The sequence below is a fragment of the Oenanthe melanoleuca genome, chromosome 1 (assembly GCF_029582105.1).
Source record: "Oenanthe melanoleuca isolate GR-GAL-2019-014 chromosome 1, OMel1.0, whole genome shotgun sequence".
Lineage (NCBI taxonomy): Eukaryota > Metazoa > Chordata > Aves > Passeriformes > Muscicapidae > Oenanthe > Oenanthe melanoleuca.
Window position 1 is genome coordinate 55,091,590 of NC_079333.1, and position 18,930 is coordinate 55,110,519.

Sequence of the window (18,930 nt, forward strand, 5' to 3'; positions counted from 1 at the left end):
TATTTCCTGCTATGGGGGAAGGAGCAATCATAATATCCATAGGCAATATGGACTTGATGGATGGTGCTCTGAGTCAAAGTGATTTAAGAGTGATAACTAACTTAATAATTTTTTAGATTTCTATCAAGTATTTAATTTTATTTTGCTACTCATCAGGAAGAAAAAATTTAAATTGCCCTTCTCCCTCATTCCTGTACAGAAGATAAACCTTGCCTAGGTTTATTTCTTTGTAGGCATTTTTGCTAATAATCTGTTAAGAACCTCAGTTTGCTTTCTGCTGTGCCTGGGTTCTGGCCATGAGGCAAAATGTTTCAGGTGTCTGATGTAACTGTGCTCTCAAACTAAGATACTTGGTGTAAAGCAGCTAAAATGGCTGGACCCTGCCAAGGTTGGGACATAATTTCTTGTAAATACAGTTTGCAGGCACTGTTGCAAAAACACCTGGCTGTCATGTTAGGGTAAGGGGTAATAGAAGTAAAAACAGATCACTTGACGTGTGGTACTTCAAAACTGAAAAAAAATTGTGTGGAGGAAGGTGAAATCAGTAACTGAGGAAGCAAAAATCAATGACAGAAATGAAGGACTGTTCCAGTTCTTGTAACATTTGCATATTTATGCTCTCGTCATATGTTGATTCACTTCCTAGGGTAAATTTTTCTAGATGGGTTTTCTGATTTGAGACTCGAATAAATTGAGGAGTTTATTTCTTTAGCTGCTTTTCATTCTGTGCCATGGTATAGCATCATAAAATAGATGCTCACCAGTTCAGGCCATTCATCGTCACTGAAACTACTGCAGACAGCTGGATTCTTTCTTTGGATACTAGCTAGCCTGGCTGACAGTACTCTGGTGTACTGCAATTTTTCTGTCTTTTGTGGGATTTTAAATAAAAAAGGGAGGTTATAACAATATCTGCTCTGTAATTTTGGTAACTCACAGGAGAAAAATAGCTATAAAAATACCCAGAAAACACTTGATTAACTCAGTGGGGAGGTAGGCTGAATAGTGAAGATGTAGCCTCCTGCTCCATTACACTGGAGAAAAAGGTTGAATTAGTTCTTAAGTTACCTTTTTAATTTTAACTAATCTTATTAGTTACTATTACATTGATTTTCATTAAATATGAACATCACATTTGGAATATATGTAACTCAGTATATTTGTGGCCTAAGTTGAAAAATGCAAAACTGTGGCCAATCATCATCTACAAAGTGAAAAATTTTGTAACAAAAGATAGAATACACAGTTTTGGTGAGTGTTAGACCTGTTTGTCATCTCCTCTTGGAATGGCATTATACATTCATAACTTTTTTATTAAAACCATTTTATTTTAAACAACTAGCATAATATTTTTAAAATATTTAAGGAAAAATATAACATTAAAAAAAAAGAAAATAACATTAAAAACATAGATAACATTAAAAGCTGACACTTTAGCTTTTAAAGTGGCTGAATGTGGCTTTAGTAGGCTTTTATCTTACTCCACAGTTTTTGCTGATACTTTTATTTTGGAGAAAGCCTGTTCTCATATTCAGTCATTTACTGGCAGTCCTTGTCAACTATGGAAGTCCCAGATGACTGGAAATTGGCAGATGTGACACCTATTTCAAAGAGCAGTTAGAGCAAATTTGTGATTGTAGGATTCTATTACTTCAGTCCAGTAAGCAGTTGTCTATTTTAGTGTGGTACAACCAGTTTCTAGTTTGCTCAGCTCATAAGGGAAAACAACAGCTGGGGAATTAAGAGGCCTTAAAGCTGAATAAATACCTTGAAATATAGTCTTTGGAGACATACCATTAGATATGTCTTTTACACATATCTTGAAAATCTGACGAAGCAGTTTCCCCAGGAGGAGAGAGTAAAAGCTCCTAATATTCCATTCTGCTTCTCTGCCATTTCTTCTTCTGTTTTCTTTTACTTGCTGGATAGTTTTAACAATTTAAAATTTAAAGGTTCAATTAATTGTATTGGACTCAAAGAAACAAATTCAGATACCAATTTCTCTGAGTTTTGTGATATTTGTTATCATGATAGTTTGCAGGAACTCAAACCTCATCTATGGAAGATAGACTATACCATGTATTTAATAGTTCAAGTTTTGTCAGCAAGTTTTGCTGCAGCCAGTCAGTGTTGTGTTAGCTCAAAACCAGCACAAGTTTTGTGTTGTCTTTACCAGATAGTTGTTCAGGATCTCTTTTCATCCTAAGTGACATCTGGACATTACATTGTTGTGATGTTTGAGATGAGTGAAATGAGTGGAAAGAATTGGGTGGATGAGTTTGTGCAGGATATTGTGTAGGTGGTGGGAACCAGAGACTGCATTGGAGGACACATCTGAAATGTAGGCTGATGATGTAGAGAATCCTTCCCTCATTAGTTCTTGTGTTCACTGAGTTGCTTGTACTGTTTGTTGTTTTTCTACGTTCTTATGGTTGCTGTGCTTGAGACGTCATGGTAAGGATCCAGTTTTCAGAGCAGGGGCAAGTCATCATCTAAAAAACCCTAAAATGTACCTTGAGGTAGCTCCTGTAAAAGACACAGTTATTGATTACTGTTGAGCAACTTTTAGCCTTTTAATTGTAAAACAGTTCTGAAATTTAGCCTGTCCATCTATTCTGAATGATGCCAAGATTAGAAAAAAGTCCATTGGAGTTCGCCAAGAGTCTTTCTCACAGATTTCAGGATAACCAGAATTTTCTGGTGTGCAATAAGCATTTTCCTGCGAGAAAAGAACTACCACTTCAGTTCTGGTATGTGAAAACTATACTGTTAAAATTATTGCAGCTTTACAAACTATTTTGGTAAGCTATATATAAATGTCTTCTTTCTCCAATATTTTTACACTTCAGTGTGTTCATTGTGGTGAGCCTTTTTCTGTCCTTCTTCCTGTTCTGACACTATATAACTTCATCCATATGCTTATACACTGTGATTTATGTCAAAATTGGGGTTTACAGCTTCCTGCATTTTTTCATATTTTCATATTTTGCACTGCTCATCATGGTTCAGCTACAGGAAACTCAGTGAAAGGCTGCCTAGGGTTGTCTTGTTCCTAAGGTGTTTTCGCCTTTAAAGATATATTTTTTTTTTTTTTTTTTTTTTTTTTTGGTAGGTGCAGTGTGAAACCATTGTAAGCATTCTGTGTAATGTATTTGTTGCATAAAGCCACTACAATGTAAGCAGTGCTGTGGGAAGTGTTTCTACTCCCAGCCTCTGATAGCTGCAGGTATTCCCTGGAGCAGATATCCAGGCTACCATCCTTCCAGAGCTCTGGGAGCACAGGTGGGAGGCAGCAGCGTCTGTCCTCTGATAGTCCCTCTGCTGCAGTGACAACAAATCTGAAAGTAAACGTTTATCAAATCCTTCTTGGGCTTTTAACAAGAATTAATATGTTTTATCTCAGATTCAGTGACAAGGTTACATGATATAAACCCTCCTGTCAAATTTGTGAATTATGTTAGACATTTAGAGTGAACAAAACTAATGAGAGAGGGGGTCAGTGCAACTCTCTCTGGGTTCTTATTACAGTATTATCAAGATTTGTTTCTTTGAAGCATTTTTAAAAATTCTTTTCAGTGACAGATTGCAAACTTACTTTTTTTCCTCTGATTTTTAAAATGCATTTTAGCTTCCATACCAATCCATCAATACAAAGCTAAAACTAATGTTTTCAGAGGATGCCTTGTAGTATACCTAGCTCATTGGAAAAAAAAACTTAGTACTCATTACCAATCAGAATGCAGAAATGGCATAATTCAGCAAGAGATATTTCAGCTGTTCTGGTCTTAAGAAAAGACTTTATGCTACTTAACACAGAAACTTTAGAGGCAGATGAAGTGTGTACTTACTTCATTGTATTCTAGAGAACAATTTCCAGTGTTCAGATATGCTTTGAAGAAAAACACATCAGAGTAAGTTAGTGCCCAGGAAGTGGTGGTGGTGGTGGTGGTGGTGGTGTCATTTTTATGAGATGTTTTTGATTAGGAAATAACCCGTGGTTGTGCATTCAACCTTTCCTGAGTCTGATTGTAAAAGGTGCATATAGTGAGGCAAAGAGCATTTGAAATTTTATTTTATTGATTTTTATATTTTATTTTTTGAATAAAATTCAAAAAAGTATTTTGAATAAAGACTTCAAACAGTTTCCAAGTTCTGTACTTTTAAAATTTTGGTCCTGTAAGCTGACGATCAGAAGTCAGCACAGTGTATGTAGTAAGCAGCTTCTCAAGACTGCATTGCTAATGGAGAGCATTCTCTTTCTCAAAATTAATGATTGTTATACACTTCCTAATATTTGCTGTCTACTCCTACAGCAGATTGTCTTCATATACGAGTTCAAGAGAGAGGTTTTTGTTAGTACTGGAAGCCTGTTACTTCAGCATCCATAGTGTGCGTGTCTCAACATGAGTCAACAAGATTCTATGGATACTCAAAATATTTTGAAACCATATGAACAGAATGTGTATTTTCCTCTGGCTAGTAAAAATCAGTCACAAAGTCTTCATAGACTTATAATATGCAGAATCCAACCAGCTTGGCAAATAAATTGTTTGTTAAAGCAAATTCTGGCTGTGTCTCCAAACTGCATTTAGACAAAATAGCATTTTGTTCATGCCAGGTATTGGACTGTCTGCTGGAGACTCAGGTTTTCTATTCAGCAGGTTGGAGCAGATTTTTGACATGACCAATGACCTTCCAATGGAAGAATGTTAGTAGAAAATTTGTTCTTTGTACACATTTTATGGGATGAGGAGAGAGGTGTTTTATGTTGCCTGTTAGGCAACATGATGTCCTGAATGAAGAAAAAAATTCATTGCCCTTTTTAAAGAATTAGTGATTCAGTGGAAGAGAATAATCTGAGGTTTATTCCATATTTAATGGGCTTATTCCATATTCCTCTGATACTGATTATGAGGCTAGATATAAAAATGTTGTCTTTTGAAGAAGAGAACTTGATCTGGAGATCTGTACCAGGATTTGCAAGTGCTTTTTTTTTCAGTAATGTTTACCTGATACATTAGTAATTAGGAATTGTTTCCATCTTAATAGTGATGTGAAAAGTTTATTCCGTGGCTAATTTGCCAGTTGTTAGTTATGCTTCTGAATTGCACAGAAGAGTTGTATTGTTTAGTGTTGTGGTGGTATAACACCAGCCAGAAATTAAACTGTGAATAAGCCTCTGCCCTTCCCTCCTTCCCCTTCTGGTGAGAGAGGAACAAAGTCTGAGATATGGGTTGAGATAATAATTTACTGGAAGCAAACAACAATGGAATAAGAAATGCACAGTAAAAGCAACAATATTAACAACAAAAGTACACACACAGGAAAAAAAAAAAGTCTTTACACACAAAAGGTGTTCACCACTTCATCTTAGTTCTGGCTTCTCCAAAGACAAGATGGCAGGTGCTCCCACAGTCAGTGCTTCCCATCCCTAGCTCCAAGACAAATGAAAAAATTAAAAGCAATAGTGGACAACCCCCTGAAAACCAGATCACATTATACCATGCCACCTGTTTCTGGACAGCTCTGTGGGACTCTGTTCCATGTGGCACTGCTGCTTTTGACCAGTCCATGCCTCTTGGTTGACCTGAGCTCCTTTCATCCTGGTTTTGCTGCCACTTCATTCCCCGTGGCCACTTCCCACCCTGGCACCATGCTGCACTGGCTCTGCTGAGGTTTGACTGTGCCAGCTCCACTTCCAGACCATTTTGCCAGGCTGCACTGGCTCAGCTCTTTTCATCACAGGAGCCACACTCTTCTGAGGAAGGGGACGGGCAGGTGTGAGGGAGTGCAGGGTCCACATGGCAACCTCTCCTATAGAGAGAGAGTGGGGACAGTGTCCCAGCTGCTGTGTGTGCTCTCCCTTTGCTTCCCCTGAAGCCACACCCCATGATGACCTGTGTGGTATAGAGCAGCAGCCTGGCCAAGCCCATGTGGCTCTGAGCTCTGGCCCCTCTCCCAATCCAGGGCAACTGTCTTCTGTAGTCTCCTCAGATGGGTGTCTGAGTCAATTGTGTGCTTTAAACCCCTGCAGCAATTAATTTGTTGTGCTGAGCTCATCTTTGTTTCTACTTTTGCCATATGCATTTGTCTTTCATATATTTGTTTTCATATTTTTGGTGGGTTATTTTTGTATTCTGGTGCTTCTTCATTATTCTTTTTCATATCTTCCTTCTTTCTCTCTGACCTATTTTTTGGCATCTCTTCTATTCATCAGAGATTTCCATCTAGCATTATATGTCAGGTTCTTCTGTAGGAGTTTATAGAGACTTGCTGGGAAAAGATTTCATTTGTACTCCCTTTGCAACTGTGCTTGTGTCTAAAATTGTGTTTAAATGTGATAGGAATGCAAATAAAGACTCTGGTGTCTCTAAATGTTGCCTATGCCCAAACCTGCCACATTGTTACCAGCTTAAACATCTGCAAATCAGAAGAAGACAAGAATGCATTGTATTTTAGAGTCTTTTACTGGGCAGTAATTATGAATATTAGCTAACAAGTGTACTTAATGTACCTGAGTTAATGTCATTGTAACAAAGTTGCACAAAACTGTCAGCATCAGAGGTTAGTTTTATATTCTGGCTCCACCTTAAGGAGCAGCCATATTCAAATGACCAGCAAAGTAGAAAAGAAACCATTTTCTAACCCTAATTTTTCAAAGGATTATCAAGTTAATGGCTGCATTTTTATTCTGGTTTTTTAGAAGACCATATTCAGTTAGGGAACATAAATTAAATTAATGCTTTTAATTTTATCACTCTCTTAAAAATCTGTTTATTTGTGGCACTATTTTGCTTTCATCATCCATGTTTGGTTTCAACAGACTTTCATTCTAATAAAACTAAAGTGATGTACTGAGGATGAATTATGCTAGTGCATATTCAGAAAAATATAAAGGAATACTGGACTTTTTTCTAAACATCTTAATGTAATTTTAAATAAGTTAAACCCCCTTAATTGTATGTTTTCTGTTAAAAATACTATCCCAGAATTGTTTGATGTTGTTAAAATACCCGAAAATGCAGAATACTATGACATATCAAAAAGAAAGGATGCCACATATATTTATATGTACTGTGTTTAGTCTAAAATTCTCCAAGGTTTTATATCTTATTGTGTTGGTACAAAATACTGGAACTTTTTTCTGTCAGTCCCTGTAATAGTTAGGCAGTAAAACTCCAGCTCATGAATGTGTAGCACTGTTAAAGGTGGTCAGATATCACCCTTCCTGATCACTACTGATATGAGTCATGTTGATTCTTACAGAAATAAATGTTGTTTTGGGAAAGTTCTTGGAAGATTGGAGAAGTTCTTAGAGAATCTTTTTTAACAGGATTGAATTAATTATGCAAAGTTTATTTCTATTAAAATATTTTGGGGCTTTATTTTTCTTTTAAAGTGTGCAGTTCGTGCAGCTACTGAAGGCAGAATCCTTGTTCTGGAAGGCTTGGAGAAGGCTGAGCGGAATGTCCTGCCAGTGTTAAACAATTTGCTGGAGAATAGGGAAATGCAGCTTGAAGATGGTCGTTTTCTCATGTCTGCAGATCGTTATGACAAACTTTTGCAGGTATGGAAATGCTGTTCGAATTTTGGGGGTTTTTTTCCCCCTCCTCTTCTTGGTAGTTCTGGAATATTACAGTGAAGGAGAGAGTAATTAGGAGTCAAGTGGGGGAAATCTCACCAAGGTTTCAAGGTTTTTTTCTATGTTGTCTACATATGAAAAAGAGTAGTCCATGTTAAACTTGGATGAAGCCTGTATGTTTCTAAAATGTGAAAGCCACAATGTGAGAATAACTAAAATGTCCTTGTGAAAAGATACTTAAGTTGAAATTGTTGCCATGAAGTTCATATAATTCTTCGTGGTGGTTGCCTTGTTGCTAAGCTTTTAAAATATTAGGACAACAAAAGAATGAGGTCAAGATGAATATCTCTATTCAGTCACTATATCGGTGCTGTTTTGCCTTTAATTTACAAAAGTATATGTAAACAGCAGTCTAAACTATAGAAAATGGTTAGAGGCTTTTCCTTTGATAGGAAATGGGGATTTCAGTGCTATCATTACTGCTTTAACTATTTTCATTTCTTTGGGCTTTGAGTACCACTGCTTGTGTGGATTCTCTTCAGGCTTTTTTTTTTTTTTTTTTTTTTTTTAAGTAATTTGCATCTTGGTTCCATGTACTGTAGTTCCCAGCCACATACCTGTCAGTCTGACACCTGCTTCCTCACCTTCCTCACCTGTCACACCTGTGGTTAGGTGTATGATTCAAACCTACATGGCAAAGCAAGGGCATTTGCAATAAGCCTTCAGTCACTGATCTTAATTGTATGAAATTACCAGCTCTGCTAAAGTACCATAGTGTATTTCTGAAAATATATCGTTATTTCTTATGTCTTTCATCTGTGGTTAAAATTCCTCTGATCCATGCCTTTAAAAAAAAAAATTGTAATATTTAATTAATAGACACAGTTACTGGAAGCATTATTATTATTATTATATATAAAAAACAAGCATTTAAAATGTAATTGTATTTAAAGAATGAAAATGAGAATTCAAACTCAGATTTGGTTGTTAAACATCTCTCTTCCTTTTAAATGCTTTTCTAATGATTAAGTGTTTTAAAACAAGTGCCTCAGGCACACTCATGAAAGTATATGAATTAAATAAATCTCTTGCTACAATTCTAAATCTAATATTGTTGTTTTGTTGTTTGGGGGCTATTGTACCACATAAACTAATGTTCAATTTCTCTTCTCCTATGTGAATAGTTACTCAGCATTTTGATCTGAAAGAAATGTATTCATATTCATAACTGTGTCCAGTTCTGGACCCCTCTGTTTAGGAAGGATGTTGAGATGCTTGAGCGCATCCAGAGGAGGCAACAAGGCTGGTGAGGGGCTCGGAACACAAACCCTGTGAGGAATGGCTGAGGGAGATGGGGTTGTTCAGTCTGGAGGAAATGATACTCAGGGGTGATCTTATCACTCTCTACAACCTCCTGAATGGTGGTTGTAGTCAGGTGGGGTTGGTCTCTTTCTCCAGGCAGCAACTGACAGAACAAGAGGACACAGTCTTGAGCTGTGCCAGGGGAGATACAGGTTGGATATTAGGAAAAAGTTTTTCATGGAAAGAGTGATAAAGTACTGGAATGGTCTGCCCAGGGAGGTGGTAGAGTCGCCATCCCTTCATGTGTTTAAAAAAGACTGGATGTGGCACTTGGTGCCATGGTCTAGTTGAGATGTTAGGGCATGGGTTGAACTTGATGATCTTGAAGGTCTCTTCCAACCTAGTCATTCTCTGAATATACAGTTTCAGGGAGGAGTTAACTGTGATTTGGATAGATGGACAGCATTTTTGTATGCAAAGAATCCTTTGCTTGACATAATGCAGCATATAATGTCCTCATGAAGGAGACTAGTTCTGTATTATTTCATATAATGAAGTATAATTTGTGAATGAAGCTTCTAAAATGGAGATTTTAGTTGCCTTTACACTTGTAAGAGAGGGAAAAAAATAAAAAACCTTGTTCATCGCAACACACTTGTAGAGTTTTAGAATAAAATATATTTTGTGGTCAGTTTATTTTCTGTTCTTTGTAAAAAGAGTGTTGTATTTGTACATTTTCACAAGATGTAAGGTAACATCACAACAGGCACCATCATCTCTAAGGATTTTGGTCAAAATGCTACAGGTCTGAAAGCTATACCTAATTAGTAATTTTTTCTGTGTTCATTTTGGAAGAACTTGATTTTGTTGTCCACAGATTTGACCAGTTCAAGTCTTTCTAGCCACTCTGCATCAAAGACAAGAACATTTGAGAACATTACCACGTTTAGGCTGGGGGACTGGGGCTTTTAGTTGAGCTGGAGCTTAGTCATCATAAGTTTTTAATGCCACAATGTGGGGTTTTTTCCTTCCTGTTGCTTTGTTTTAATTTATTTAGGAGCATACAAAATCAGAGTTAGATGCATGGAAGATTGTTCGGGTTAGCGAAGATTTTCGAGTGATAGCCTTGGGCCTGCCAGTACCTAAATACTCTGGTAACCCTTTGGATCCACCCCTTCGCTCTCGATTTCAAGCTAGAGATGTTTATCATCTGCCCTTTAAGGTGAGTGTGGTAGCAGAAGACTGGATTGTTTGTGTTGGGTAGAGATAATAGCCTGATGTTATGTTCTTCTTACCTCACTTCAGAAAAGAATTATTGGGTAACAAATTTGTCTTAAAGTGCATTTTTCATATTTTCATATCGAATAATAAATTCCTGGAATGCAGTCTTAGAGTTCCCATGGAACGCTGCAGCAGAAAAGTGACTTCCATAACACAGCTTTAAAAGAAAGAATTTTATCTTTTTTTTATTCTTAAATAAAATTAATTCTGTGTCAAGAACTTAGTAGAATCCTCATGTCTAAATTAGAGGGAAAGATAGAAAATGCTGCATATCATGACCTGTGACCCACAGTATGATGCAAAAATTAATTTACTCTGTGATTTTTTGTTCTATTTCCAGGACCATCTTCAGCTATTATATTCAATCGGATCAAACATTTCCACTGAGAGGTAATTTTTCATAATTAAAAAAAAAAAAAAGAATGAAGAAGCTATGTCCTTTCAGGATTCCATGCTATTTTTGTGTCTCTGTCACCACACAGAGACCAGAAGCGAAGAAATTTTTAATACGTGTGAGCGTATGCTCACACAGCTTTTTGTATGCAGCCTTCATATAGTGAATCCTTAGTGCTTTAGAACTTCAGTCACATCTTACTTGTGTGCACTCAGAAGTAGTTCCAGCATCCTTTTCTATATTTAACTTTTTATGCTTTAGTATTTTAAATGCAGATAGCATGTATAAAACTCTATAATTACTTTTTCATATGCAGAGTTTCTCGGCTCCTGTCTTTTGCTACAACTCTCTGCTCTCAAGAATCTTCTACATTGGGACTTCCAGATTTTCCTTTAGACAGCTTATCAGCTGCAGTTCAGATTTTGGTATGTACATACACGTGCTGTGAAACTGTATGGGTTTAAAATGTCTCAGAATTAGATCTGGTTTATTCATTTTGTTAGAAGAAGTTTAACATGAATGTTTTTAAAAAAACCTGAAAACTAAAAATAGTTTAAGGGAGAAAAGTCTCAGATATCTCTGGATAATACTTTAATCAAACATATGGCATAATACTAGAGAATAAAGTGTGGTATGACATAAGATTTGTATTGTTTATTAAATGTATCTTAGTGCTCATTTCTCCCCTGCCCTGGTAAATCACCTTACCTGACTCTGACTTCAGGACATACACAGTATATCTAATGGCACTAAGGTAGTGAGTGCAGAGAAATAAAAACCACAATCTAAAAGTGCTTTGGATTTAATGTTACACATGTAAATCAGGTTGATTGCATTACAAAAACACCTATTTCTCTCCACTGACACCTTAAAGGATTTAAAACAAATGTGGGCATAGGAAACAGTTAAATTGTATGAGGTGAAGCCTACATTAGGTCTTTGGGCTGACTGGTGGATTTAGAATGAACAGAAATGGAAGATTATGTCATGATGAAAGATGCAGTGCTTCCTGGCAGCTAAGTCCAGAGGGAAATAGGAATTATTCATTTGCAGAGTTCACAGTGACAGGTCAGGCAGGTCAGGACTAAAGCTGTATCAGTTTTTCTGTTTTCCTGGATAGTCCTTTGTCCTTGGACTTTATAATTACCTGGTAAAAAGTCAAAGACAACATGAAAGATGCCTCCTGAAGGAGGTCATGGACATGAGATCTGTATAAAGAGAGAGGGATTGGTGCCCTTTTGCATGAAGGAAGGTATGGTCAACCCAGGAGGGTAAAGTACCAGGAGAATTTCTCAGACCCACTCTACAAGATGCAGGTGTCTGTAGAAGGAGCTCTGGATAGTTCTCTTTGTCTCATGTGCAGTTATTTTACCTATGGTACTGCTCAGCAGCAGATCACTTCTTACATATTTGATTGGATTGTATACATTAAAGTATATCAATTACTTGTGTTACTGTGGTGCTCAGTCCCCTCAGTTGTGCTGAATACTTACAGACAGAATTTGTTCTTTGAATTAAGTGTCCTACATTAGATATTAAATGATGAAAATTTAAATTCAGTGAAATGAAGTAGTATTTGAAGGCTTTGGGGAAAATACACCTTTGGATTTTGAAGTGAATTGCAGCTTTTTATACTTTTGAGCCACAAAGGGAAAAATTATTTTTAAATGAATGCCAGATGGCTTTCAGAATAACAGAAAGAAATGAGCCCTAAGCTATTATCTAAACTATGGAGTGAAGGAAGCATTTTATTTTACATTAGAGAATGTGAAGTGTTACCATTGTATGACAGTGTCTTTTGTAGATAAATGGAAACTGTTTATTTTAGAGTTAGTTTTAATCACTTGGATTTCTAAGCTGTGCTCAGTGATTTCAAACAACATCATTTTTCCTTTGTATGCTGGGTCGGTGCCATACTCTGCTTCTAGTTTAGTTAGTCTAACTGTTTAAAAAAGTGTGAAGAGAGTGCATTGTGTTGAGTAGTTTCTTATCTTCTGTCATAGAGTCACACAGTTCCAAAACATAATTTCTTAGTTTGAGAACTCCTGCCTGACAAAAGGGGAATTTTTTTGTAGGGTCTTTTTCTGAAGAGGCTTATTTTATACATTCCATTGTAATTATTACTAATTTGAGATAATGTGGAAAAATTACATGGTATGTCTTTATAGATAGGTGGAGGGCTTTTAAAATGCAGTAAAGGGCTCCCTGATCCTTGAATCTGTACGTTAACTATAGTGCAATAAATGGTTTATTTTTACTGATTTTTTTTAAAAATGTGGAACATTATAAATAGTGTTACTGCTTATAAATTGAATTACGCATTTCATAAAATATGCGTCTCCTGGCTTCATTTTCAAGGAACTCTTCTTTCACTTGTGTGTTTATGTAAATCCAAGTGTATAACTGAAAATCAGTTAATTTCATTTGAATTGTTTTATTTGCTTTGATGAAGGCTAAAAAGATAGTCAAATTACTGTTTTCCATCAGTGTTACACACAAGTAATCCTTAAAAATCTGCAAGTCATTTTTGAAGCAAACCATCAATACTTAAGTTAGAGAGTTTGAAATGCCTTTTTTTTTTACCAGGAAAGGCTTAGTGCATAGTCTTCAGTAGTCATAAATGCATTTCTTTTTCTTTTTGCTGCAGCAAAATAGTCAAATATTTTTCTAGTTCGGGCAGCAATTGACAAAAGACTTAGTACTTAAACCTAACAAGGAGATAATAAAAAAAAAATAGTTTGGTGTTTTTTCTGTAGGAAGTGCAAGCATACTTTTTTTTTCTTTTCAAAACAAAACAGTTTTAATCAAACTGTTCAGAAATTTCTGTGAACTGATTTGTTAAGTCTAATTGGTACAATATAATAGAATCAAAATTAAATACTATAAATTGCTGTGAATGTGTAGATCATTATCGAGATACAGATTTCTTGTCATATGGTTTCTTTTCTAGTAGTACCAACTCATTTACCTGTGGTGGGATTTGTCTCTCTTGGCTGTATTTGTTTTTGGTATCTGAGCCAGTCACTGTAGCTTCCATTTAAGCACAAGAAAGAAAGTAATTTTTAGGACATAGTTCTTCTAATCTACTTTATTTAAGTCTAATCTACTATATTTAAATTATAATGAATTACACCTGAGAAGTGCCTGTTTCGACTTCTAGTCAAATACTGCTTATAGTGGTCCTTTGTATATTGCCCTTACAGTCTTATTTTATGTTCAGAGCTCTGCAGAATTTTGGGTTAATGGTTGGTGACAGAATGAGCCAATAAGTTTTTCAATTTTTTTTTTAAATTTGAATTAGGATTCCTTTCCTATGATGTCAGTCCAGCATGTTATTGACCGGCTTTACCCCTATAATCTTTTCCTCGGAAAGGAAGGCAAAACTGCAGTCAATGACATGTTAAAAGTAAGTATTGAATGATATATTTATATTACAATTCTAGGGAGTGATGGATTATGGCAGTAGTTCTCCTGACTAATGGTATATCCTGGTTTAGGGCAAATTTTGGGAGGAAGCTTTAGAAGTAGTCTTTTCTGGAAAACAAATTCAAGTGCGCCTCCCCCAACTGATTTGGGAGGTACACCTTCTTCAAGAAAAGTGGAAAAAACTGTTTATTTAACAAGCAAAGTACTCACAAACATGGAAAAATGAGTAATATTAAACAATAAAACCTCTCTCTGTTCTGAAGAGATGGAAAGTTCAGAGACTGTGTCATGGGGGGTAGCTCGGCTCAGTCAGTCTCTTATCAATTCCTCCTGTGCTGGAAAATGCCATGTCCTGGCCCCAGTGGGCCACAAGTGTGAGCTCCCAGCATTCTTTTGGGTTTTTAGTCCAGTGCAGGGTTGATCAGTTCCAAGAAAAAGGAGAAAAAAGCCAGAGTCTCAGGAACTTCTCTGCCTCAGCTAGCTAAAAGCAAAGGAGAGCTCTCTCCTGCTGTCCGTGCTGCAGACAGCACGCACTGAGAGAGTGAGGAATGCAGGAGAGCGAAAATGAAGCTTCTGCACACACAAACTATGCGCCACTGCTTCCCCCTCCCTTCACTCTTGGATCTGGTATTAAAGGTGCAGAACTTATTTCTGGGTCAAACAGGCAATTTGGGATACAATTCAGCATCATAAAGTCACCACAGGATATGGTACTTCATTACTTCTGTATAAAAACAGAAATCTTAGGCAAATTAAATGACTACATTATTGCTGATGCTTTAAACTTTCATAACATTATTTTAAAAAAACCATCATAAGCTAGTTAATTTCATTATAGTGAAAGGTGAAACCTCTAGGATTTTTGAAATATTTAGACATCTCAGTTAAAGGCTGTGAAAAAGTCCTCATTATGTAATAAGTGGTTAATCAATCTGAAAGTAGTTACTTGTATGGTTAAGGTAGTTAAATGCTTAAAAAATACCTCTGGCATTTGACATTTAAGAGGAGATTCTAAAAAGAATGTAGATACCACATGCACAAAGTACATTCACTATTGCATGATTATAGATTGCATTGGTTTCTGGATTTGGTCTGTGTTATTTTTTGTTGTTTGTTGTTGGTCAGATCTGTTTTGCCAGTTTGTCCATGTATAATAGTAGTTTACAAAGCCTATAATTACAATGGATTATTTAATTTATCTTTTAAAACTTAACCACAGTATCAGTTTTCTTTAACTTTTTAATATGTTGTAGGAGTTACATATGTTGCAGAAAATTAGCATTAAAAGATTTTAACCAGCTCTTTCAGTCCTGAAAATTAGGTACTATTTCTATGTGCATATTTGGAAATAACCAACTTTGTAGCTAGCAAATATTTGGTTTCCCTAAAACCAAGTTTATGCGTCAGGGAAATGTTTGCCGCCCATCCCTGCTGACACGTTCTTTCCCCCTTCTCCCTCCTCCTTTTTGCATTGGAGTTCAGTTCTGTATTCCCTGTGTAACTGGACTGCTCTTCTACTTGTCTTCCTCAGTTTTGGCATGGACAGTCCTTGCATTTGATTAGAAAGCTGTCCTGAATGACTTTTCTAAACCATCAAAGCTGACTCCTGTGGGGTCCTACCTACCACTTCTCTGAATAAGCCAATATGGCCTGAAGTGCAGGACCTGAAGTCATTTGTCACTTGCCTTTAACTGTTGCACAGGAACTTCCACCTGCATATGAGGAAGAACTACTTTACTGTGTGGGTAACCCAGCATGGGAACAGATTGCCCTGAGAGGTTGTGGAGTCTCCCTCACTGGAGATATTCAAGAGCCATATGGAAATGATCTTTTGCCATGTCCTCTAGGATAACCCTGCTTGAGCAGAGAGGTTGGACCCGATGACCCTCTGTGGTCCCTTCCAACCTGACCCATTTGGTGGTTCTGTGTCATGCTTTCCTTCCACCACAGTTTGGGATGATTGAAGTTGCCTATAAAAACAATCATCCATGTGGAAATACTCTTATCTGTTAACAGAGAAGTAACAGTCTCTTCAGTCTTAATATGCCTTTATTTTCAATACTTTGTCATTTTGTTTATTCCTTCAATTACACATGGTGAATGTCTTTGTGTTTAATACCATCGGCTTAATTTTCTTTTCTTTAACTTTGTGTTATGCATGCTTTTGCTTCTTGTATAAGACAGATTGATTTGGCTCGTAAAATCTTTCTCAATAATAGTCTACCTTTAAATACCTCATTAATAGACTTTTCAGTGTTATTTTCCTCTTTTTGAAAAAAATCTTCCTCATCGCTACCTTCACAAACTTACTATGTCAACAAGTACATATAATCTTACTTGGAATTTTATTCTATTTGCACACCACAAATTTTGTTAAGCAATGAACCTTAAGAAATACAGAAAAATACTTGTTGTATTGAGGAACATCTGTTTATAATGATGTTATAATAATAGCAGCTTCAAAACTGTATAAAATTTTAATGAGAGATTATTTTTTGCATTCTCTAAGAATGGTGAGGGAGAAGAGTCTAGCAAAAGCAAGACTTCTTATTTCTATGGGTTTCCTAAGAGTATCCAGGTAATAACTGCCACTGAGTACTTCTTTCCGTGTAAAAGGAAATCTTAACTGGATGGTAACAAGAGTTGAAAAAAAAAAAATACTGGAAGCATGTTGACATTGATGGATTAATTTGCATATTCAATCACTTCTTAACATCGGCTAATATTTAAAGAAAAATAACCCCCAAATTTCAGGTAACGGAATGTAAAGTTTAGGTGTCAGACTCAGAGGCAGACATGGGGATGTAGTCATATAGCTGATGACATACCCTAATTTCAGGATATCCTCCCTTCCAGTCAGCTGTTGGAGCTGAGAAGTGAGATAGCCATTGGTTATGCCAAACCGGTAGTTAGTTTGGGCAGCTATTAGATGCTCTGTATGTTTCCTGAAGAGATCATATTCTTAAAGCATTGTCTTGCAAATGTTATCTTCAACTTGGAGAAATCCTTTCCTTGTATACCTTGCTTACTGAGACTGCACCAAGATCTAGGCTTTATCTGTAATTCTCAGTAATGAAATGTGAAATATTGACTTATACCTTCCCTGGCAGTGAAGGTAGTTTCTTGGGAGTATTTGTGGATGAGAAACTTGGTGTGACCCAGCAATGTGAGCTTTGAGCCCGGAAAGCCAGCTGTACCCTGTGCTGCATCAAAGACATATTGGCCAGCAGGATCAGAGAGGGGATTCTGCCCTTCCATTCCTCTCTGATGAGACCCACCTAGAATAATATTGAAGAAAAAAGGATGTTTATCAACCAGCGTTTTAATTTGATACAAATGTAACTCCTTGTTTCCAGTTTGCATAAAAAAGGTATTTAAGGATTGCACATTAATCCAGCATCAGCAGTGGTCTTTAGAGGTACTTAACATACAAAAGCATTTGTACAAGTGCTACAGTTTGCAGCTTTCATTAGTTCACTAGCTTAGTAGTTCACAGACAGACAGGACAAAAGTACCAAAATAAACTTTCTGATGAAAGTGAACTTTGTGATGCGCCTTTGTTTACCCTTATTTGAAGTTTCTGCCTTTTGACAACTGTATCAATTTGTATTCTGATTCTTAAAGATGATCCTTAATTCAGAAGAGCTGATGAAGGAAAATATGAGTTGGTTGGAATTTTGCCCTTCAAAATTATTCTGTATGTTGATGAAATACTGACATGACAAGTTATTTTGACTGACAGATGAACATTTGAAATATAATTGTAAAAATTAAGTAAAAACGTGTTTGTTTTTTTCTGCAAGACTGAGATACAGAGAAATCACTGGTTTCAACAAAAACAGCTTCCAATGAAACATTGTCAAACAATAAGCTTGAAGCATGTATGATGTGTTTCCCACAGCACTGGAGTTTTCTGTATGCAACTGAGAGGCTTTTATAAAACTGATTGGCTTCATTTCAGCCGTGCATTGTGGCAAATAAGAGGCTCCACATTTTCTATACTTATTTCTTCATTGTTCCATGAACTTTTAGTATTTTACTCCAGATTCATTGGATGTTTGGGTTTTACTCTTTTAATTCTAGCATATCTTTGTGTGCCTTTTTTCACAGTGTTGGAAACACCTACTGTTTGGATTTTTTTACCTTCTCATCAGGAGAATCTTTCAATGAGATTTTAGAAAAATACATACAGAACAGATTTGTCTTAATAAAAGAGCAAGTCACTTTTAGCCTATATCCCTTTTTAGCTTCACTCTAAAGCCCTAGAATTTTTCTTCATCTTTTTCATGCTTTGATTAATTCAATGCTTACTGTCTTGATCTTATATCAAATAAAAGTTTGTTTGTTGCCTTTACTTATTCTTCTATTACTTGCACACCCACTTTAATCTTACCCGACCTCCACATTGAAAACTGTTTCCCTGCCTCACGGTACATAGGAATGCTTGTAAGACTGTAATTCTGTTTCATGTCTAGACAATAAAGAATTCTTCAGGATTCTTTTCTAAGATATTTCTGTTGCAAATTTTGTTCTAAGGAAGGATTTGTTTCTCTCTTACTCCTTCCAAAGTATTTTATAATCTTTGGGGTTTTGCATTAATAAATGTTCTTAGTGCCAATACATACCATTGTAGTGGAATCTGTCAGACTTCATATATCAATCCATCCCATCTTGCATTTACAGTTCATATTTTACTCCTTGTGAAGTAGTCCAGTCCTCTGGTTCTGTGGAAAATTCTCTTTCCTTCCCATGCAGAATCTTCCAGCCTTTGGATGACACTTTTGAATAGCCTAGCTGCCCTGTGGGTTCAGCTGAGTGGTCATCTGAAGCTAGGGCTCATTTAAGTTCTCTGTTCTTTTGACCAGTTGGATTACTGGTGTGTTCTTTGCATTTTCCATTTTGAAATATTGCCAATCATTAGATGCTTCCAAGTGGTCAGAATTCC

General features: G+C 36.3%; 1 protein-coding gene across 1 annotated transcript in view; it reads left to right on the forward strand.

Moving 5' to 3' along the window:
- The window catches only part of VWA8 (von Willebrand factor A domain containing 8), a 178,474-nt gene that overhangs the window by 28,643 nt on the left and 130,901 nt on the right, over positions 1–18,930 (forward strand). Inside the window, exons 5-9 of the mRNA XM_056484352.1 lie at positions 7,400–7,567; positions 9,942–10,106; positions 10,506–10,555; positions 10,876–10,984; positions 13,861–13,965. Of these exons, the coding sequence (XP_056340327.1) occupies positions 7,400–7,567; positions 9,942–10,106; positions 10,506–10,555; positions 10,876–10,984; positions 13,861–13,965 (597 nt within the window). The remainder of the gene's footprint in view (positions 1–7,399; positions 7,568–9,941; positions 10,107–10,505; positions 10,556–10,875; positions 10,985–13,860; positions 13,966–18,930) is intronic.